At 34.0% G+C, this 22786-nt stretch overlaps 3 protein-coding genes across 5 annotated transcripts; 1 reads left to right on the top strand and 2 right to left on the bottom strand.

Annotated features, from left to right (window-relative positions):
* Window positions 1-743: 743 nt before the first annotated feature.
* Window positions 744-4813, top strand: LOC110606759 (squalene monooxygenase SE1). The gene is made up of 8 exons (XM_021745735.2): window positions 744-1227; window positions 2293-2404; window positions 2555-2729; window positions 2981-3149; window positions 3266-3484; window positions 3616-3891; window positions 4135-4413; window positions 4503-4813. The coding sequence occupies exons 1-8, from the start codon at window positions 967-969 to the stop codon at window positions 4611-4613; spliced, it is 1602 nt and encodes a 533-aa protein (XP_021601427.1). The 5' UTR covers window positions 744-966; the 3' UTR covers window positions 4614-4813.
* A 355-nt stretch (window positions 4814-5168) lies between these two features.
* On the bottom strand, window positions 5169-10872 carry LOC110606938. 3 transcript variants are annotated; one of them, XM_021745953.2, is made up of 7 exons: window positions 10402-10872; window positions 9764-9805; window positions 9040-9168; window positions 8301-8536; window positions 6372-6408; window positions 5724-5781; window positions 5169-5625 (listed from the first exon to the last, which is right to left on the bottom strand). In XM_021745953.2, exons 1-7 carry the CDS (start codon window positions 10540-10542, stop codon window positions 5546-5548), a joined length of 723 nt encoding a protein of 240 aa, XP_021601645.1. In that variant the 5' UTR covers window positions 10543-10872; the 3' UTR covers window positions 5169-5545. The 3 variants fall into 3 exon arrangements, with proteins under 3 accessions (XP_021601645.1, XP_021601647.1, XP_021601646.1); XM_021745955.2 differs by having other exon boundaries at window positions 9764-9848; window positions 10402-10870; XM_021745954.2 differs by lacking the exon at window positions 9764-9805 and having other exon boundaries at window positions 10402-10865.
* Window positions 10873-11701: 829 nt separating this feature from the next.
* LOC110606919 (transcription factor bHLH74) lies at window positions 11702-15257 on the bottom strand. Its single transcript, XM_021745929.2, has 8 exons — window positions 13616-15257; window positions 13284-13517; window positions 13137-13202; window positions 12972-13040; window positions 12557-12628; window positions 12323-12463; window positions 12145-12226; window positions 11702-12063 (listed from the first exon to the last, which is right to left on the bottom strand). Exons 1-8 carry the CDS (start codon window positions 14141-14143, stop codon window positions 12041-12043), a joined length of 1215 nt encoding a protein of 404 aa, XP_021601621.1. The 5' UTR covers window positions 14144-15257; the 3' UTR covers window positions 11702-12040.
* Window positions 15258-22786: the final 7529 nt, after the last annotated feature.

Below are 22786 nucleotides of genomic sequence, written 5' to 3'. Positions count from 1 at the left end.
TTATTATCCTTCATATTCTGACCTAACATTTTAATTGTATAATTAATTTCATTGTTATTCCCCAACTATTAACCAATTCAAGCAATTAATATTTGATTTGGACATATCGTTATGACTATTGGTCATTCAAAATTTTGCATTTATGCTTGATCAGATTTGGGTTAATCCTGTATATATATAAAAAAATTCCATAATTGAGTATTTTCGCGTTATAAAATGTTTTTTTTAATTAATATTGAATATTTGATTGATTTAATAATGTAAATGTAATGTATATCTCACCATTCCAGCTAGAAAGTAATTATATAATATAACAGTTCGTACTACATAAACAGTCTTGTATAATATAGTAAGTAGATGGGTAAACTTTAAAAATATGATAATTAATTAATATTTTTTTAATTATAAAAGTATTTTTTATATATATATTTTTATTTAAATTTAAATTTAAATTTAAATTGAAAAAAATATATTTCATATTTTAATTTAAATTTATTTAAAAATGTCCATTAAAGGACAATAATTTAAGTGTGTACATTTATTTGTTTTTTTAATATTTTATTAATAATAATAATAATAATAATAATTTAGAAATAAATTTAAATTAATTGATGAAATTTAATATTTTCAAGCTGCTGTATAGTTAAATTTGATATTAAGCAAATTACCCAGGAGGCGCACGTTAGCAGTGAGACGTGTCTTCTGTTGAGTTATGGTGGTGATTCTCTGTACACTCTTGGGAGTGAGACTTTCTGTTTCTCTATAAAAGGAGTGCTCCGTTGGGGAGGGTTCTCGTGCTCTCTCGGTTAACTATATCTTTTAACACGAGAAAAAAAAGCCATTGCCAGCGAAGCTTTCTACTCTAGCTACCAAAGCAAAACCACCACCAGATAGGGAAATCCAGGGAGGGAGAGAGAGCTTGAAACGCCTCTCCGCCGCCGTGTCTGCTTTCAATCGGATCTTAAAATGAAAATGGCGGACCATTACTTGCTAGGATGGATCTTGGCCTCCGTCCTGGGGCTTTTCGCTTTCTACTACATGGTTTATTTGGTAGTGAGGCGAGAGGAGGAGAATAATAGACGAGCATTTTCGGAGCAGAGAAGCGATTCCGTCAAGACTATCCCCGCTACAAATGGAGAACGCAGATCCGATGACGACTGTCATGTTGACGTTATCATCGTAGGCGCCGGCGTTGCTGGCTCTGCTCTCGCTCATACCCTTGGCAAGGTGATTTTGTTTTTTCCTGTTTCAGCCTTTTTTTTTACGCTGCATTTTCTCGGTAGCAGAGGAGAAGTGTTTAGTTATTTTTGTTTTCTTTTAGAAATTTGATATGGTTTGCCTGCATGGCTTACAAGTTATACAAAATTTAGCAGTTGTTCTTTTTTTTTTTTTTTGGCTTATGAGCTGCAGGTAGTTCATGTTTGTATACTCTGCTGTGTACATATCAATAGTGGTTTTCCTTTTCCTTTTGATTTTTCCCCTTGTATTCTCTGTTCGTAGTTTAGATGAAGGATATTATTTAGGTGTTCTAAGATGAAACTGGATTTGATTTTAACTTGCAGAGACTAGAGTCCATGGTAACTAACTGGATTGGATTTAATGTTTCTTGACTTTTTGAACGCATGCAGATTTATTATAAATTTTTCTGCTACCATGGTTAGATTCCCTTTTTATTTTTTGAGAACAGATTATTTTTTATGGTCTAGAAATAGTTTTATATCTCTACAGCCTTAGCCATTATCTTCGTTATATGGCATCACTTTAGAATTAACGATTGGGTAGGACAAGATGAGCATATGAAAATTAGTTGTTAAAAGACTTGTCATCCATGGTCCAATGTTATTATTATTTATAAATTTTTTTTACTTGGTTGCATAGCATTTGTTTGTTCTGCCTTAACCCACCTATCTAATTATTAGTATTATCAGCTAACAGGCAAGACATGAAGTGGACGACTCCATAAAATGCTCTCTCTTTAAATTGTAGGGATTGCTTTTAAGTTCTTTATCTATAATTTAATCAAAATACAACTGCTTAATTATTGGGGATTTAACTTATTATAATTCTCCTGATTGATGGGAATATGTAATATTCTCCTATTACATATAAATTATGTTTTGTGCTCATTAAATAGAGGGCTACTTTGCATGAGTTTTCATCTTTTGAAAGTTTTGTTTTTACCTATTATTTAGGCCATGATTGGTTGTCTATGCTTCAGGATTAAGATAAATCCTTCTATTAGGATAAGTGCTAGTTGTTTCAATAAGTTAATTATGTTATTTTGAAAAACAGGATGGGCGCCGAGTGCATGTTATTGAAAGAGACTTAACTGAACCCGACAGAATTGTTGGTGAATTGCTACAACCAGGGGGCTACCTAAAGTTAATTGAGTTAGGACTTGAAGGTGTGTTGCATATCTGCAGAATTTTTTTAATGCTACTAGTTTGTGTTGATCTTGAATTTGCTGATATTAGAGTTAGTGACACCTATTGCCTATATTCAATTACAGTCAGACTATGTTGCTAATGGAACTGTATCAAATTTTATACTATAGATTGTGTGGAGGAAATTGATGCACAAAGAGTGTTCGGTTATGCTCTTTTCAAGGATGGAAAACATACACAACTTGCTTATCCTTTGGAAAAGTTTCACTCAGATGTTGCAGGGAGGAGCTTTCACAATGGCCGTTTTATTCAGAGGATGCGGGAAAAAGCTGCATCCCTTCCTAAGTATGTCTCTCCACCCACTATAGATGAACAAATGTGCTAATGCCTCTTGACATTTGACTGGCTCTCAAGATGATGTATGCACAACTATTTCTTAACGCGTCTCTAAAATAATCATTTCATAGGTAGGCATTAGGAAGTCGTTGACGTCTGTATGTGCCTATGGTGAGGATCCATGTGTTATTTAGTTTCACATTATGATCGTTAGAGAACCATATTTACCAGTAATTATACATTGTTACCTTTTCTTTTAGCGTACAATTGGAACAAGGAACTGTCACTTCTCTACTTGAAGAAAAAGGGACAATTAAAGGTGTGTTGTACAAAACAAAAACTGGTGAAGAGCTTACAGCTTATGCGCCTTTGACAATCGTCTGTGATGGCTGTTTCTCCAATTTGCGTCGCTCTCTTTGCAACCCTAAGGTGATGACTTGTGATCTTGTTGGATGTTAGTGATTGTTTTACTACGAATTATTGAATTACTTCTGTACAAGCACTATATATAGAAAGTAAAATGGCGTCCTAATTACATTTTGCAGGTGGATGTGCCCTCTTGTTTTGTTGGTTTGGTCCTAGAGAATTGTCAACTTCCATATGCAAATCATGGGCACGTTATACTAGCAGACCCTTCCCCAATTTTATTCTATCCTATCAGTACTACGGAAGTTCGCTGTCTTGTTGATGTACCTGGTCAGAAGGTCCCTTCTATTTCAAGTGGTGAAATGGCTAATTATTTGAAGAATGTGGTGGCTCCTCAGGTATATAATTTAGCCCTTTTTCTTCCTGCCCTTTTCATATATTTATCTACATCCAATCTGAAAAAAATGTTGCTATCTTTTATGTATGTTTGAAGGTGTCTTGGACTGACCTCATGAAATGTATATTGCAGGTACCCCCAGAAATATACAGTTCTTTTGTAGCTGCTGTTGATAGGGGAAACATTAGGACAATGCCAAACAGAAGTATGCCAGCTTCTCCCTATCCTACCCCTGGTGCTTTATTGATGGGTGATGCATTCAACATGCGGCATCCTCTAACTGGAGGAGGAATGACTGTGGCACTATCTGACATTGTTGTGCTGCGGGATCTTCTGAAGCCTTTGCGAGACCTACATGATGCTCCTACGCTCTGCAGATATCTTGAATCCTTCTATACCTTACGTAAGGTAAATTATGTTCATAAGCGTGTTTTGATGCTGCTACAACTGGAGTAGTGTATGCTTCTTTTTCTTGGACTGCCTCTAGCTGGTGGCATGCATATAGGAAGAACTTCTTGCATGGAGAATAAACTATGACGTTTGATTGTTATGAGAATTAAGGCCAAAGTTGGTCGTGGAACTTTCTTCAGGTGAAGATAAGATTCCATGATATACAGTCAACTCATTATATCTTTTGTGTTATCACTGCAGCCTGTGGCATCTACAATCAATACATTGGCAGGTGCCCTGTACAAGGTGTTTAGTGCTTCACCTGATGAAGCAAGGAAGGAAATGCGCCAGGCCTGCTTTGATTATTTGAGTCTTGGAGGCATATTCTCAACAGGACCAGTCTCTTTGCTTTCAGGCTTAAACCCTCGTCCATTGACCTTGGTCCTCCATTTCTTTGCTGTAGCAATTTATGGCGTGGGGCGTTTGTTACTGCCATTCCCTTCCCCTCAGCGCATCTGGATTGGAGCTAGATTGGTTTCGGTGTGTCTCTTTCTTTTTTACCATTTTGCAATGTTACTGTCTGCATATGAAATCATGAATACTAAAGTGTAAGATACTATTGGATACAGGGAGCATCTGGAATCATCTTCCCCATTATTAAGGCAGAAGGAGTTAGACAAGTGTTCTTTCCTGCAACTGTTCCAGCATATTATAGAGCTCCTCCCATTAAACACAATTAACTGCACAAGGAAATGGAAGATACTGCTGTCCAAGGCAGCTGCATTGTATTCTCAAAGAATTGTGAATTATCATAAACATTAGTTTTTAGAACGCTGTTTGCTTCTACATGTCTGTAAAATATTACTCTAAGCTTGAAATATATAAGTTTGGTAAGAAACTAGAAACCTTAAATGAGAACGAGTATAGCATTTGCCTTTTATGCTTATCGAGCACGCTCCCATAGCAGAGTTGAAAGTAATTATCCTAAAAATCATTTGTCTAAACGGGACTATTATAACGTAATATTTATATAATAAATATTTTAAATATAATTTCAATATAAAAATTTTCTAATAGTTTTATAGCTAATTCTTTTTTATAACATAAAATACACAAAAAATCTGTTTTCATTAGTCAAAGGAAATAAAATCTGTTTTTATTAGTAAAAAAGAAAAAGGGGGGCGAGGGGGTGTGATGCAACGCCTAAAATCGTCTACCTTATTGCGTCAAAAACATCCCATGCACAGAAAGAAAGTGGAAAAAAGAAATCTCCAATCCGCACGATATACAAGCAATAAATCAAAGAAAAACTCCGGAACTATCATTTTACGAGTGTTTATTATATAAATAATTTTTTTAATTATTCATGTAATTTGTTCAATGTTCGAACATGACGAATTATACTTTTAGATAATTCCTAGAAAATAGGTCAAAACACATATCAGCAGGGCTCTGCATGCATAATTACATTATGGCCCTTACTTCATATCTAGATCTTTTGTTCCCCCCAAAAAAAGGGTAAAAATCTCTCTCCCTCGCTCTCAATATGAACCTATTAATACAACATTAATTCGCCCCAAAATTAATTCGCAGTGAATTGAATTTTCATCAGAAAAGAAAACTCTCACGGTTTACAGTCCTGGGCAATTCCTCTAGCAGTCCGATGGACAGTTCATGATTTCAGGTCCTTCCTTTCTTGCTTAATAGCCTCGTAGGATATCATTACCTCTTTGAACTTTGCCTCGGCAGCCTCTGCACCAACGTTGAATCAATAGAATACATTTTTTCCGCTTCAAAGCTATGGCCTCTATTCACAAGATTATAACAAGAATCGGAAAAAAATATCTAACCTTTATTATCTTGGTTCTGATCTGGATGGAACTCCTTTGCCTTCACCCTGAATGCCTTCTGTAGGCATAAAAATCTCAGTGTAAGGAGGCCAAGAAAATTTAAAAAATCATGTTTAAGAAATTATTGAATTGCAATTCTAACACATAAACAGAAAAGCCAGACAATTTTTAATGAGATCATTGAACAAGAGAGGGGGAGGGGAGAAGAATCCCACACACACTCTCTCTCTCTCTCTCTCTCTCTTTCTGGGGTGGCTAGTCTGGCATATTGATATCACTGCAACCTATATAAGATGATCATGGTCTCAAATGCAGGGAAAACAGATAAAACAAAATGAAGTTGCATGTATCTCCATGAATTAGGCTTAACAGATCTATGCCTTCAGATGTCCTATTCCTTAACAATGATTAGACCTATCTATCTTAATCATGCTTGTATCACCAGCATGCCAAAAACAAATAACATCATTGCAGATATGTTTAGCTGGATGAGTAAGCATTGTCTCAAGTGCACAAAGCAGTGAAAGGTCAGCAATTTGTTACAGAAGGTCAATCAAAGATGCAACACTAGCTGTTTGAAAATATCAATTGTTAAGTCTGACCATGAACCTAACATTAATGCAGAAGAGAACATACTAGAGTAAATACCTTAATCTCAGCTTCTGTATATGGTGTTTTTCTGGATCTGTTGTGCAAGAAGAAAAGTTAGGATGTCAGTCCCAACTGCTATCTATGTGCTGGATAATTACTCGAATGCATGTTAATGAAGTGAGAAAAACTAGTACCAAGAAAAATCAACAATGCATCTTAATAGGTCCATGATATTAAGGAAAAGTCATAATCTTCCTATTAATGATTTTGTCTGAGGGATAGGGTTACGTATTTCAGAAAAAAGAAAAAGAAAGGAGCTCAAGTGACAGCTGTGAGTTGTTAGCTTCGGAGGGGGAAAGGCTGTTACAACAAAATTAGTGGAGAGAGGGTCACTATTCTTGTATAAATAAGAACAGTAGCTCTGCATGGGAACATGAAGAATGAATAATAAGACTCTGCTTTCTTTCTCTCCATTCTCTTCTCATCTGATTCCCTATTCTTTATCTTCTAATCTCATCTGAATCTTCTTGCCTAATTTTCATAATCTCCTCTGCCACATCCTCCAAGGTATTCTCCCCGAACCTACAACAGATCTCTCTCAAAATCCTCCTCAACAGTGTTCCCCCTTTTCCTTAACCCAACAGTGATGCCATGAATCTGCCCTATCCATCAAGAATAAACTAGCTATGGCTACGCTTTGTTCCCTCACAGTCCCATAGATCTCAAAGTACTTGATACATTTCCGTACCCAAGCCCGAGGTTCTTTCCCATCAAATGAAACCAATTTGATTTTAGGCATTATGGTCCTTCAGCATGACCATTTGGAGCTCGGAAGAATTCCTTTGCCTCCAAGGCCTACTGCATGAAGTCCCACAGATATAGCAAGGTTTCTGACCCCTTCGCTACTTTCCTCCTCAACACCTTTGCCTTTACCGAGGATCCTACTCCAAACATAGATCGCAATTCCTCTAGAATAGCATTTCTAGTCTCAATTGCGCTCTGTTTAATTTCTTCCCTCAGCTCCCGTTTATCCTTCTTCGCGTTCTCTCGCAGAGCCCTAGTATGATCCTCCAATTCCACCATTCTCAATTCCATGTTGACAGCTTCAAATCTAGTCATTTTTTCCCCAGCTACCCCCAGATTCAGAATTCCAACGCTCGTATCACAGCTATGATACCAAATTGTTAGGTTTTGTAATAGAGAAGAGAAGATTAGACGAGAGAAAGAAGGTTCATATGACATTAGAATAGAAAGAATAGAGAATCAGGTAAGAAGAGAATGGAGAGAAAGAAAGGAGTCCCTTATTATTCATTCTTCATGTTCCCATGCGAAGCTACTGTTCTTATTTATACAAGAATAGTGATCCTCCGTCCACTAATTCTATTATAACAACTTTTCCTCTTCCAAAGCTAACAACTGTCACTCGAACTCCTCTCTTTTTCCTTTTTCTAAAATACGTAAAAGATACAAACATGAACTCCAACCATCCTTTTCTCATAGCAAAGGTGCTAAATCATTTAGAATTAAGTTACTGAAACATTTCAATATCAATTAAAAGCATTTGAACATGGAACTTTCTCTATCCTTTATAAAGACACCAACATATAGCTTTGTAATTATTACAGGTCTAAACAACAAAGGGCAAGATCATGCCATGATGGAGAAATCGATAAAAAAAAAAAAACCTCTTTAATATGCATGATCCAAGGTTCCAATCCTTCTATTAGCCAATAAAAGCCCCCAAAATAATAGGATAGAATTGAAGGATATGACATCAGAAAATAGCTTTCCTAAAATTTGCCTATCAAGATCTTACTCTTCAGAGATTAATATATCCTCATGTTCCAACCAATATGTGTAGTATTCCAATTCTTTCTAATAGTCTAGGAGCTATGCATCTGAATAGTGTTAATGGGCAAACTAGAAAAAGAAAAAGAGAATATAATAGATGTGGATTGCAATCAAGCATTGGTGAAGTAGCATTACCTATCAAGGCCCAGAACTGAGTAATGATGTGACAAAGGGTAGCTTGCACTCTCTCTTGGAGTCCTAAAGTTAGTCCTCTGCTCTCTGAAGGATGATGCATCAGCCTTCCAATACCAATCATCTCGCTGAAAATGCTGATGATATGCACCTGGACCATTTTCCCTCCAGCTTTCATAGCTTCTCTTGTACTTGTTCCTCTCTCGGTTGAACACGCTTTGCATGCGCCTTATTCGTTCCTACAAAGAATAATATGGTAGCATATTAGACAATCAAATACAAGTAAGAAACACATAACCAAGTACAGACCATCAGATTATTGCAAGTTTAAGATGTTTGACACCATAAGGCTGGGTTTTAGCAATGCTTATAGCACAATGTAGAAAACACAAAAGGATAATAGGATATAAGATTCATCAACAGAAGTCCAACATGTATCATGGAAAAGTAAGTGGAAGACTTTCAAAAGGTTGTCATTTTACCATGTCAAAACTATACTATCTTTTAAGAGTTTAGTGAGAACCATTAGTTAACCATGTTAGGGCAGTAAAGAGTAAGAGTGAATCGTGAATAAAGGTCTTGCCCTCCAAATAAATCAAGTAAAAACATATTGTGATCCAAAACTTGTAAAGACATGACAGAAGGCATGGAGAATGAGCTAAATAAAAAATAATAATTTTATAAATTCTACAGACTTTTTTACTAAACACAACTGAGCTATAAATGAAGAGAGAAAACTCACTACTCTCTCCATTTCCTCTTCATATTCCTCTTGCATTCGTCGATTATACCTTTTCCATGCTTCCTCCTGAAAACTTGACCGAAAAGAACCGCCAGTCCCTCCTTTCCATGATGATTGTGACCGTTTTATCTATAAAGTGCAATTGCATATGCAATCAGACTGGCAAAATGGCATACAAAAAGCAATGTGTTGACTAAATATATATAAACTATAAAGACAGACTGTTTTCCACCACATATAGGGTTAAGCATATTGAATACTCAAACTGAAATTCTTGCAAGCCTTTTTGGTTTTGAGATATCAAACCTGATAGTTTCTTAAAATTATCACACTAGAGATGATATTAAACATGAAAATGAGTTGCAAAAAAATTATACAAAAAGGCCGTAAAGCATTAGTGGTTTGTATAATAAATAAGAAGGTGTTAGTCACAGGATGCAATCAAGAAATTGATATTCCACATTATTCCTATAGTCCATGCATTTGACCATTCTTACATTTACAGACGTGTGCACATGGATCTATATGCTCCTTTGATTTAGAAACAACAAAATAATGCAAATTTGTGTACTTTATGCAATGCCATCAACCATAATCCTAACTGCTTTGTTGGTAGCTAAATTAGCTTGATATTATAATTGGCCTTTAGGACAAGAAAAATATCATGTTAGGTCAATAGTGATTACAACACAACAAGGCCAAGCATTTATAAATAATTGTATACCTGAGTATTAAACCATTCAAAAGTCATCTGCAGCTGACCAACCTGCCAGATTGCTACAGCCATCAAATGGTGTTCTCTAACAGAGCTGGTTCACCAACAATTAAATCTACTTTCTCAGAACCCAAAGAATTAATGCACATTTTCAAACTTTAGCGGCATTAAAAATTAGTCCACATTACAGCTTTCATGAGATCTAAAATGGCTAGCATAGATTGAGGAGGTAAACTCAAATGAATATGGCCCAAGGGATATGTAGTTGTTGATAACTTCTAAGAAGGTTAAACCATCCTCAGTTCATTCGTATTCCGAACCATCCTTATTTCATTCACTATACGAACCATAATTCCATAATAGGAAAATCAGGAACATGGAATCTTTGGCCTAGGTAAGCTTATGCATGTAGGAGTATATGCAAAATACAATCACATACCAAACACCCAGTATCAACATAATCATTGCAGAACATATAACTCTAATTTTAATCATTCTCTTTCTGATTGTGATTGCCAATAAGAATTTAGATAACATCATACGATAAACAACAAAATTTCCCCATAAATACATACATTTAGCAACCAATTTGAATTAAAAAAAAAAAAAAAAAAAAAAAGAAGCAAAGAAGAGAAATAGAAACTCACAGCGAAAGTGGTAGCAGTGGCGCCAATTATACCGAAGATAAGTATTCCCCAAAGCTTCATATCCTCTGCTTTCCCTTGATAGGGTTTGTTTGCCGACTGCCATGGATTGTCCTTATCTCGACTACTATCTTGGCCTCCCATATTATTAATGCTACAGCAACACTAATTTTCAACGATTGCCCTCGAGGAAAACGCAATTCGAAACCCTAAAATCATAGGTACGGTTTCTCTTGACTATGTAATTTTCTTGAACCGCCTTTTGAACGACAGTGTTTGGTCCGAGAAAGAGAGAGATATGTAAAATTGAGTTCTTTGGCGAAAGAAATCGCGCGAGACGAAGACAGAACGAACGAGAAGCGTGAGATGTCAGATTAGAGAGAAGAGGGAATCTGACATGTACTAACTCACACCAGAAACGTATAATTTAGAGCGCCTAGAAGGCCAAATTTCGCCTCCAGTTATGAGAAAATAAAAAAATATTAATTTTTTTTTTTAAATTTATCTTCAATTATCGCTAAAAAGTTAAATAAAAAATTATTACTTATCATAATTTGAAAACTTTAACTACGAATTACTCAATTTATTAGTATATTCGGACATATATGATCAGTTTATGATCCATTTAACTAAAAAATTGAAATTTAATATTTTTAAGTCCTAATAGATAATTTAAGATAAATTTAATATTTTTACCAAATTAGTATTAAATAATATTTGCCTCGCCACTTTATTATGACTTCCATCACACATGTTCATTAATTTAAATTAATAAAAATAAATTGATAATTTTAATTTTAAAAAAATTTATAATAATTTATTTAGAATATTTTTATATTGTCATATTTTTCATACAATGACTTAAAAGAATAAAATATATATATATATCATCTCTAATTAAGAAAGGTCTCCCCAAATTCTACAAAGATTATCAATCATAAATCTAACACTTGCTATTTCTCATAGTATTTGCAGTGGGTAAACAGCTAAAAAATTGATTCTTACACAACTAAATAGAGATTTATTTATTCCATATTCCAAAGGTAAATAGAATAAGCATAATTAGTCAGCAAAACAGCTTTCATGAAAGGATTATTATCCAACCATAAATGTTCAATATTATGCTGTCAAATTGGAAGGTTCTTGGGCTCATTTTTGGTTATAAATTAAAAGAAAGTCGATCCATATAAATTAAATGAAACAATACCAGTTTATGGGAATTATGACAGAGGACTTCATGCTGTGATCCATTCTACATGAGGGAAACTCTCTGAACATATTGCCTCAACAAAAAGCTCAAAAATCTTCAAACTCAGAACTCCCTTTAATTCAAAACACCAATTACAGAGGAAAAGGAGAAGAAATTAAAGAAGAAACACAAGTCAAATTCTCCAATTACTGTCTTTTTTTTTTTTAAATGAAGAAAACAAATCTAAAAATATACATGTGTGTGATTCTAACACGTAATCTTTCTTCTGCTAAAAATTCGAAGAACAAGCAGTTAGGAGCTGAACCTATACAACAAAGAAACCTCTTCCTTTCTTCTTTTTCCCTTTCCCAAAAGACTTCTAATGTGCAAGTCAACTTGAAATACTTCAAATTATTTGTTAGGAGGATTACAACCTTTGATTTCTTCCAGACATTAGAGCTCCGGCTTCAACCGCCCTGCATAATAACATCTCAAGTTTAAAACACAGAACCAAGTTAAAACTCAGATTATATGCATATGCATGTCCTGTCTATTACCATTTGGTCCCAAACCGTCAATGGCAGAACTTGAATCAAATCCCATTTGGAAAAGGGTTTGGAGATCGTTGTCTAAGGCAGCCTGTACATTAAAGAAAAGGGGAATGAGTGAGTGCAAAGTTTTTCCTTTTCAAAGCCAGATATAAGAGTAACATCTACTCGAAGACCGCTTACTTACATGAGGCACAGGTGGATATTGTGGATTTGTATTTGGAATTATTGGCATGTTTGCTGGAAAAATTCCATGAGAATAAGGGTACGCATTCATCCCTGGACTGAATCCCATAAAAGCAGCATTACTACCTCTTGAATGAAGGATCTAGAGTGGAGGAAAACCAAAAACATGTATTACTATGGTAGCTTAATAGAATACAACTGATTTAATTCCTGAACCATATGAACCTTGGCTTACATCTTTAGACAGAATCCTCTCGATATCAGTGCTTAGTTCAGGATTCACAGTGGCAAGTTTCATTGACAAAAACTGCAACAAGGAAGCAAGTATTACTTCACTGGATGGTTGATTATTATCAATAACTACCATAGACGGGCATACAATTCTCAAGTGAGTAGATAACTATCCTTTCTGTCGGAGATATGAATTGAATAAACCCCAATTTAGAATCAGAAAACATTGATTTGCCTTCAGATTATTGAAATATTAAACCAATTTTATTTTCCTTGTGCAAGACCTTGAAGGTAATTAGTTGTGCTTATCTAGAGCAGGCCTCTAGTGATACTAGCAGTCTTATTGTATAGAAACATTGCAATTTACATATAGATGTGCATATTCAAGACCAGATAATTTAGGATCCAGAATAGCATACCTCGACCTGTTGTTGCAACGACTGCACATAATTGATGATTTCATCTAGCATTACTGCCTTTCCAGTGATCTAAAGCAATCATCAACACTAATCAGATCCCCTTTGTTATTTTTTTCACAGGAAATAGAAAAGTTTTCACTGAAAGGATAGACTTCCACTGCGTACCTTATTGCATCCCGGAACGAGTTCTTGCAACAATCTCATCCGCTCACTAATCTTCTCTCTTCTCACCTGCAAAAAGACCTTTGAGTTCAATATATGGATATAAATAATATCTTCTTCCCATGATCAATACATATAGCGAGAAGGTACCCTTTCAGCAAGGCTGTGGCTATTGGTAGCCTGACCCCTTCTTGCCCTGACATGAATGTAATTCTCATTAGGAGCTTCTCCACTGTGAGAATTGTCTTTAGGTTGTTTAGCTGCCTGCTTACCCCGCAAATTAGCAGCAGTGTTCTGTTCAGTTCTTGGTTTCTTCTCATCCTGTTCTTTTTGGACATCAGAGCTATGTCCAGAAGCATCCTTTTGTAGCTCTCCATCAGCATTCTAAAGTTAAACAACACATCAATTCAAACAAATAACAACTAGGGGCAATCAGAGTACTGCAAGACTTAAATAGCCTAATCAATATAAATGCAAATTACCTTATTTGGATCAAAAGGAGAACTGGATTCAGCCACTCGTTTTCTTCTCTTCCCATCAGGTGAAGCTCCTATAATGGGCTCTTCTGTTAATTGGTGATCTTCTTGAGATTCTGTACAATTTGATATAGTCCTTCCAATAACTGCTTCCTTGTTGGAGGAATAATTCGGATGGCATCCAGTATTGGCAATCTGGCTACATTCGGAGAGACCAAATGAACTAACCATTTCTGAGAAGCTCCCACTTCCATAGGAAGGGAACTTGGGCACCATCTCAACATAACTTGAATCAGATGGGTAATGAACAAGATGGGAAGTGGTACTGATTCCCTGGTTTTCCATCACAACAGGGTAAGAAGAGTTGGTAAATTCACTTTGAGACACCATTGATGAACCTCCAAAATTCTCATGCTGACTTATTGAAACAACTGGATCCCAAGCAGGAGCAAAGAAGGGGTTCCCAGTCATTCCTGAACTTTGGCCTCCATTTTGAAACGCCATACCATCATTGTTATCACCACTACTACCCATTTCTCTAGATTTCAAAAGCTAAATCCCCAAATTCCAAGGAACAAGCCTATATATGATTTTGTGGAAACCCCAGCCCAACAGTTAGCCGAGAACAAGACTAAATATAGATATAAAACAGAAGGAACTATAGATTAAAGATAAAGTGGGTTTGACCAGAATTAGGTGGTGTTATCTTGCAGGACTCAACAAGGAACAAATAGGCTTGGCAGCTTTATAGAACTGAGCGGGTGCTAAAGCAAAAGGAACACCTCATTGCAGCATCCCATAGACACAAAGCGAAAAAGAGGAAATCCAATGCAGGAAGCATAAAATCTAACCAGCAACAACTACTTAGCTCATCTTTGAAAAAACCTTTGGATCAAGGCTACTCTAATATGCAATGATAAATCGGAAAATGCTTCCCAGAGACAAGAAAGTGAACCTTTCAGAGCATAAAGTAGACATAGACAAACAATGGCATTAGCCAACTAACAGCTCACCTGACCTTACAAAAGAAAGCAGATTCCCTTTTCACTTTTGCTCGTACAAGAAAGCAGCTCCACTCATTAAAAAAAAAAAGAAAAAGAACACATAACACCAATGTATTAAAATTAGCAGCCCATGAATCTCTATTCAAGGGGAAGACCTCATACTTTAACCATTGAATGTGGAATTAAAAAAACAGTGTATAGTGAAGTGACTAGCTGTTGAAGTTTTGAATCAGAAGACCCAAGGAGGCAAGTAACCAAATAGAAAGGGAAGTTGCAGAGCACCTTTTGAGATATTCTCAGATGGGTTTCCAAAAAAGACCAAAAAGCATCAAATTCTACTTGAATTATGCAACAACTGAAAAGAACAGAGTTTCATTCACAGTCCCCTAAAATGGGTGTTTGATGGTACCTCCAAGAGCATCAAATGCTTGCTTAAATTTGACAAGAAAAACCAAATTCACTAATTGGGCATTTCCACAAACAGTAAAGCAAGCATCAAATTCCAACTTTTATTATACATATAGATCACAGACAATGTAGGAGTCCTCTATGAGCCTAGAGAGACATAAAAGAGAGAGAAAGCATGCACAAAGAGAGAGAGAGAGAGAGAGAGAGAGAGGCCTTGGCTTACCTGCTTAAGCAAACAGGTGACATGTATGATTTTAAAAGACACACTAACTACTGCCCAACTGCTCTACTAAATTATTACAGATCCTAATCACTTTACTTTACTCCCCTGTAATTTCTTTTACTATTTTTTTTTTAATTATTAGACACTTTCTTTTTCAATTTTTTATATTTTAATATCTATTTATCTCAAAGGAGATTGGACAGAGAGGTTCTTCTCTTCAAGGCCAAGCTTGCTCACTTGCCTTGCTTGCTTCTTTGAAGTATACTTTCTCTCTTTTTTTTTGTTTTATTTTATTTCATTTCAATTTAATAATATACAATTTACCGACACATTTGCCAACTATTCTAACAGACTTGGCTTTGCTGTTATACACTCATTTTTCTCAGTGCCAACTAACCCAACCCCTCCCTTTCTTTTCTTTTCTTTTGAGAAAATTTCATCATGCATCTAAGCTCCATCACTCTCCATGAACACTCCCCCTCACACCATTCCTCATCAACTCGATTCACTTGGCCCACCAAATCCCTCTCTCCAAACAATTCAATTTGTGGGTCATACAGATCCATAAGACTTTTCTTCGATTTAGTTCTTCTTTATCATGCCTCTGATTAGACAACTCATACAAAAATACTCCTAAATACGGATCACACAATAGTATTTCTCATTCTTTTTTCAGTTTTATAAATCCAATGTAGTTTTTTTAATTAAATATAAATCACCTGCAGCAATCTTTTTCCTTTTTTTGTTATTTTTTTATTTTGTAAGCTTTGGAGGCTTTGTTGAGAAAGAACACAAGGAATAATGGAATCTAATCATGAATTTTACCTTCTTGTCCTGGCACAGTTTCCAGCTGTAGCTTTAGAGCAACTAGCGCCTGTGCTGTGCTCTATGTCTGTGCAACCAAACCAAACCAACCTGGTCAAATCAAAATCAGATTATCTGGTCAACATAAGTTCCGGTTGTGATCTTGCTGGATTTAAATCAAATTATTTTTCCGAGATTATCGGCTAATTCTGCTTTTCAGCAGTCTTAATTTTAATCCAGTGTAACCAACCTCACCTCACTGATTTGATTTTGTGTGACGTGGATATGGACCCAACGTGAGGGACTGCATAGTCAAAATCAGTATACATACTATGATTGAGATGGTACACCTAACTGATCAATGTGGGTACTCACACCAAATCATTCTTCAGGGTACGATTCGAGAGTGGGACAGACTGGGCTGTCTCAATTAGGGTTAGGGTAGAGACTTGAGAGAAAAAAGAGATTGGGGTCTCAAATTTGAGATTATGGAAATTAGAAGCTGAAGGAAAATTGCAAATTACTGGATAATTCTATCTCATAATTGATATTAAAGAGAGGTTTGATCGTCAATAAGTGGTTAATCATGATTCATTTCATTTGTTAGAAATTTACTTTGTGTTTGATAAGGCTAGATTTCATTTGGGAGACCACAGAAAAAAAAATGTGGAAAATAAATTCTTTTAAAATATAAATTACGGATGAATAATTATATAAATGAGGTATTTATTTAAAAATTTAAATAATTTTATTTTTAAAAAATTAATTTTATTTAAAAAAATAAAATTTAAAACCTCTTAAATTTAATACACTTATCATCATCAGACTATATTTTTAAGTGCTATATTTATATAATTATAATTATTATTAATTGCAACAAGTTAATATTTTTGGATATTTATTTTGATCAAATCTATCGAAACAGTTCTATGTACTAGATAAATCAGTTTACATAAACAATTGAGTAATCATAAAAAAGTATTTTTTATAAACATATTTAAAATTATTTATATGCTATATTTTAAAATAAAAATTAAATACTTTATAGAATTATTAAACATGGCATGTTAATTTTTTAAATTTTATTTAATAAAAGTTATATTTAAAAAAATAACTAAATCAAAAATTAATTTAAATAGTTTAAAATAAAATTTAATTTAACTTAGTACTAAATTAAATATTAAAAAATTTATATAAGGAGATTTTCACGAAACCCCTGGCAATTTCAATTCTAGCAATAATTAACCTCAACCACAAGTAATTTTGTTCATGAAACGGTCCATCAACAAAATTCTTAATAGCAGCAAACACACTCAAAGTTAACCCCACTACGATCACGCGTGTGACAAGTGTCAAACTTTGGAACACAGATGCGGTCCACAAGATGTGGTCCACCCTAACTAGCAATTATATGGGTTGATTGCTAGCTAGGAGAAGAGAACTAGATCAAATTTTCTTTCTTTGGTTTTTTATTATTTTCTCACCAGTTTTCTACCAAACCAAACATATGATGGAAAATCATTACTTATTAGGTTTCTCTGCTTTACAAAATTTAGCACACAGACACAGACCAGAGCCCATGCTTAGACTGCTACCATCCCACAGTCTTTACGATAAATATATATATTTTTTAATATACTTTAAAGAAGCTTTTCCCTTCTCTTCTTTATAGAAAGTTCGATACAAACTCCCTTTTTCTTCTAATTATACAATGCAGAGCTTGCACTGCGTGTGGATTATATTAATGGGAAGTTAAAGACTACAACTCATAAAGCATATTTATTTAAGTATAATTAAATTAGATCATTGGAGTAAAATGGTGAATCCCATGATGGAGTTTGAGGGTTTTAAGACAAAGACTATTGAAATCACATACCAAGAATCTTCCTTTGCTTCTTCTTCTTCTTCTTTGTTTTCTCTCCCATGGCCATGTCCTCCAATGACGAAAATATATATATATAGAAGCATGCGCACAAGATTATTAATCATAATGCGGCCTTCACTTTAGAACTAAAAGCTACCAGAAAGGCTGCTAAGGAAACTCATATGAGATGGAACTCCTAATAATCAATCTTTTTCACACTATTGATTTTTTTTTTTTTTTTTCGCCCTCCAATTTTAAGCAAGAACAAGTTGAGAAGTAATTCCATTTAATGGTGGCCACAGAGAAATATTTCAGAGAATAGTACCCATTTGTAGAAACTAACTAAATAAAATTTACGTATCATTACATTTTTAAATCAATGGATGGTTTTTACATGTCATATGTAGCAGTTGTAGCAACCTGAGCAGGCATAGCAAAATCTTGGCAATCATGAGGATCCCTCGTATACCTAAACTGTAACAGTAACCTAGCCTTATAAAGCACCAAAATCTCTAAAAGGCCAACATTTTCATGTGAACGCATTTCAACATCAAAATCTTTCCAATAATTCTTCTAACCTTTAAATAAATAAAGAAGTTTTAATTTAAAAATTCTAGCATAGGGTTTTGAGCATCTTCCTAAGTTATAATTGACTTGCAAAAATCTGATATATCGCCTTTTGATGTGCTTTCAATTTCTCATAGATCGTAGTAAGAAGCCTCAGGTCTCAGGTCCATTTCATTCAGTCATAAAATCAAACATCATATGTACTGGAGATCATATCCAAAAGCCCAAGATGGGTTTGAACTGAGGTAATCCCGAGCCTCAAATTGATCTGGCCCAGTTCAGAAACACTGAGAAGGCCCAAATTGAATTAAGATTTCCAACCCCTTTGAACTGATCGATCGGACAGTGGACGTAATGCAAGAAAATTTTAAAATTCTTGTATTCGAGGGAACCACATAAAAGCAGTACTTGGGCTTGTCGGGAGGAGAAATTAAAACGCAAGGTGGAAGCAACAGAGACGCATCGAAAGAGGATCCATCTCTGGATTCTTTGTTTTTAAGGTTTTGAAGGACACAATCTACTTACGTCTTTCTCAAATTAAATTTCTCAGAAGCAGAAGCAGAAGCAAAATCAAACGTACACGTGTAAATTGTAATAAATTGGTCCTTCCAAATGCTACCTGTCAATTTTTCCACAACCCTATCTTTGGCTAAATTTTACGACGACCCTTATCTGTTATTTTAGATAATTTTTTAAAAAATTATTTGTGATTTTGAGAATTTAAAAGTAATATTATTTTTTATTTTTAAATATATATATTTTTTAATTTTTAAGTCATTTATTTGAGATAAATTATTATAAAATTATTAATTAATTTTATTGATTTATATATATATAAGTCTTAAATGATAAATCTTGAGGGATAAAAGTAGTACAATATTTATTTAATTTGTAATTTTTTTCTTAAACAATGAGTTGAGAGCATTTTTAGAGCATTTAGTTTAATTTATTATATAAAATTAATAAAAATTAATTGGATAAATTCATTCAAAGTGACCACAATAATTACAGTTACTCTTTTAAAAACTAAGATACATCAATAACTGTTGCTTAAACTAATAAAAAAAATAATTAAAAAAATTATGGGTATTAATAAAGTTATTTTTAATTACTATAATTTTATTACAAAAATTCCTATTATCACTATTTTTTTTAGCATAGCCTGGTGGTTGAGTAACAGAAACTTAATTTGACAAGTAAGGTCAATCCTCCAAATCTCAAATCCTTTTTTAAAAAATTCTCAATTACTAAAATATGATTCTAAAAATTCTAAGATCCTGTTTGGATAGGTTGAGAAGAGTGGGAAAAAAAAATACAATTGGAAAATAAAGTGAGATACCACTTTTCCTTTTTTAAATGTCAAAGAAAAATAAAAGGAGAAAAGAGAATATATATTATTTTTTCTGTAAGAGAGAAAATAAGAATATAAGAGAGAAAAGTGTATAATAAAATATGAGAATAAAAAATAAAAATAAAATATTTTGTTTTATTTATTTAAATATAAAAAATGAAAAAATCCTTTAAAAAAAAAAATCTTTCCACCCTCGTACTTTATCCACACAGTGTAAAGCCCACGCTACGCCCACCCTACCCTCTGTAGTCTATACACAAGGCAGATCCAACTCACGCAACAGCGGTTTACGGCGGGAGCAGTAACATCGACGGCGTACAAATGCCATGCGGACGTACCCAGCGAAAATTGAAAAAAAAAAAAAAAACTGTTATTATAATTTTATTAAATTTATATTTATATATCATAATTAAAATAAAAATGTACGTATACTTATTTTATTTGTAATAAAGAAAAATACTTTTGGGCAATAGATGCGGGGCGTTGATCTCCTCTTCCACCTGTAAGCTTTGCTTCTTGAGTTGCCAGTTGCCAGCTGCCAGCTCTTGCTCTAATTCTTTTAATGCATGTACGTATATTAAAAACAATCTGCAGCGCCATGGATATTCCAAGGAAGGTGAGAGCTGAGTGATAAATTATTAGCATATGAGGTTGGTGTATGTTTGAGAGATTGGAGACAAGTTTGGTTGGCAAGAGACAACAACTAGTGTACACAGTATCAATTATCAAACATGACATGCATCAGATTTTTGTGTTTAATGCTGATACATACTGACAAGAAATTTCACAATTAATGCCCAGGCTCAGCCTGCCTCTGTCTCTTCCCAATTTAACCACAACATCCTCCATAATTATTCAATACATAAAAAATATTAAAATTTAGAGAAAAATAAAATGTCAGGATTTCAAAATGAGAAAACAAAATTGTGAGGACTGGATTAAAAAAAGCTCAACATCTTCAGGCTGCGTTTTGCCATTCCAGTACGGTAAACAATAAATATGAAGACAAGGTTTTGATAGAGTGTACGATATGAAAGGTCACATTCATGCTGTTGGGTATGGGCCAACAGCTAGATATGGCTTTAAAACTCTTGTGAATCTCAAACACATGAGAGTCTCTAGCCCAATGATATTCAAATAATTTTGTATTTAAATTTCCACAAAAATCTAACAAACAAAAAAGAAATTTGCAAACACATAATTTTGTAACATTACATGACTTGAGGAAATTCAATTTTGTTAGTTCTGGTCATTAATATCGACAGGTTTGATTGGAGGTGACAAAGAAAAGGGGGGCAACTAGGAGAGGTCTCCCTGGAAGAAACAGACTCCTCAATACAAAAATCCAGTATCTAATTTCACTATCAGGTTTTGGACAGGATAAAGATCTGCGTTGATTCAGCTCTCCAGGCTCCAGGATCCAGCGTGCTAGCTGTTATCTAGCCATGGGACCATATTACAATTTGGGACCATTTCAAATTTCATTGCTTATAATTTACTTATTATTGATTCATTTTATTATTTAAATTGAAAAATTCAAATTTAAATATGGCAAAAAAAAGAGTTTTTTTTTTTTTTTTTCTTTTACCTTAACTAAATGTGAGTGATTTGCATGATTAAAGGCTTGAAATTAATGGAAGCTGCAATGAAGAAGGTCGTTATTAGATGAGCACATTACTTTTCCAATGCTGTGATGGACGAACTTCGTTTGGACACTTCAATAGCTGTCAACAACAAGCACAAATGTAATTATGGAATTTGACTAAAAATTAAAGAGGGTTTGAAGAAATTCATATTACTGTATATGATTTTAACTTTTTTGTGACTTAAAAATGACAAGTACTTATCAACTTTGTAACTTTTTTCTCCATGAATTGTAATCTTTTTGACCATCAAATTGCTCCATTGTGGACCTTTATTCTTTCCCATTTTGTGGTTCGTTGCAGGTTTTGCCTTTATATATTTTTCTTTTATTATTTGTCCAATCAAAGCTTGTTCTTTTCCTCTCTAACATTTTGGCCTTTTCTATTGAAATGTACTGATTTCGGTGATTGCAATCTGTAGGCCATTTAACAACTCACGAGTGTTTGTATACATAAATAGTACCAAAAATAATAGTATTACTAAATAATTTCCATCATCATATGTTAAAAAATAAAAATAAAAACAATTATTATCATTAAGCTGGAAACTAGTTAGCTAGGATGATTAAATATTTGGAACTTAAATTACTAGATAATTTAATTAATTATTTGTGTTTAATGAAAAAAAAATTTATTTTTTAAAATGAAAATCAAAAATTGAAAAAATAAAATCTAAAAACTCTCAATTTTATTCTAATATAATTACCACAAGATTAAATTTATAAATACAAGGAAAAAAAATTTAAAACTATTAATATAGTAAAAATACTGGATAAACTTGAAAATATAGGAAATTAAAATTCCAGGTTATCCGGCACTAAATCCTCGTTGTCATGTTACAAAAAAAGATCCCATAATAGTCAATATTGCAATCAAGTAATGCAGAGTCGCACACGCAGAGCCCACACACGAGGGAGATCAATGAGTGCACCAAACCCCATTAATGATCTATTATGGGCGTCCACACAAGGACATGGATTCGCTTTTAAGTCCAATTTCTCTTTAGTTCACATCAAAGGGAATAACAAAAAGCTAAAGAAATTTTTTTAAACTATAACGACTTTATAAAGAGAGAAAAAAAAATTATAGAGCAGACAAACTCCTAACTAATTATGACTAATAAATTCTTAAAATAATGGACTACTCACACTTGAGAATCTCTCCCACCACCTTTTTTTCAATTGATGAAGTGTAATGTCTATGCCTTTGAGGAAAGCTCAGATAAGAAAGCTGGAAATGCAATGATGGTGCAATGCAAAATGAGGAACAGAATGACGGTATTGAAAGAGATTTTGTGGTCAAAGTTAGCACCT

The sequence above is a fragment of the Manihot esculenta genome, chromosome 18 (assembly GCF_001659605.2).
Source record: "Manihot esculenta cultivar AM560-2 chromosome 18, M.esculenta_v8, whole genome shotgun sequence".
Classification (NCBI taxonomy): Eukaryota; Viridiplantae; Streptophyta; class Magnoliopsida; order Malpighiales; family Euphorbiaceae; genus Manihot; species Manihot esculenta.
The sequence above is the reverse complement of the archived record's forward strand: the minus strand, read 5'-3'. Positions and strand labels throughout refer to the sequence as shown.

Coding starts and splice junctions, on each gene's coding strand:
- LOC110606759 (XM_021745735.2), top strand. CDS start 967: ATGAAAATGGCGGACCATTACTTGCTAGGATGGATCTTGGCCTCCGTC. Junction 2,405..2,554: donor AATTGAGTTAGGACTTGAAG/GTGTGTTGCATA, acceptor TTTATACTATAG/ATTGTGTGGAGGAAATTGAT. Junction 4,414..4,502: donor TTGGAGCTAGATTGGTTTCG/GTGTGTCTCTTT, acceptor TATTGGATACAG/GGAGCATCTGGAATCATCTT.
- LOC110606938 (XM_021745953.2), bottom strand. CDS start 10,542: ATGGGAGGCCAAGATAGTAGTCGAGATAAGGACAATCCATGGCAGTCG. Junction 9,806..10,401: donor CCACTGCTACCACTTTCGCT/GTGAGTTTCTAT, acceptor GCAATCTGGCAG/GTTGGTCAGCTGCAGATGAC. Junction 5,782..6,371: donor ATACAGAAGCTGAGATTAAG/GTATTTACTCTA, acceptor TTATGCCTACAG/AAGGCATTCAGGGTGAAGGC.
- LOC110606919 (XM_021745929.2), bottom strand. CDS start 14,143: ATGGGTAGTAGTGGTGATAACAATGATGGTATGGCGTTTCAAAATGGA. Junction 13,041..13,136: donor TCGTTCCGGGATGCAATAAG/GTACGCAGTGGA, acceptor TGATTGCTTTAG/ATCACTGGAAAGGCAGTAAT. Junction 12,064..12,144: donor TGACGGTTTGGGACCAAATG/GTAATAGACAGG, acceptor GTTATTATGCAG/GGCGGTTGAAGCCGGAGCTC.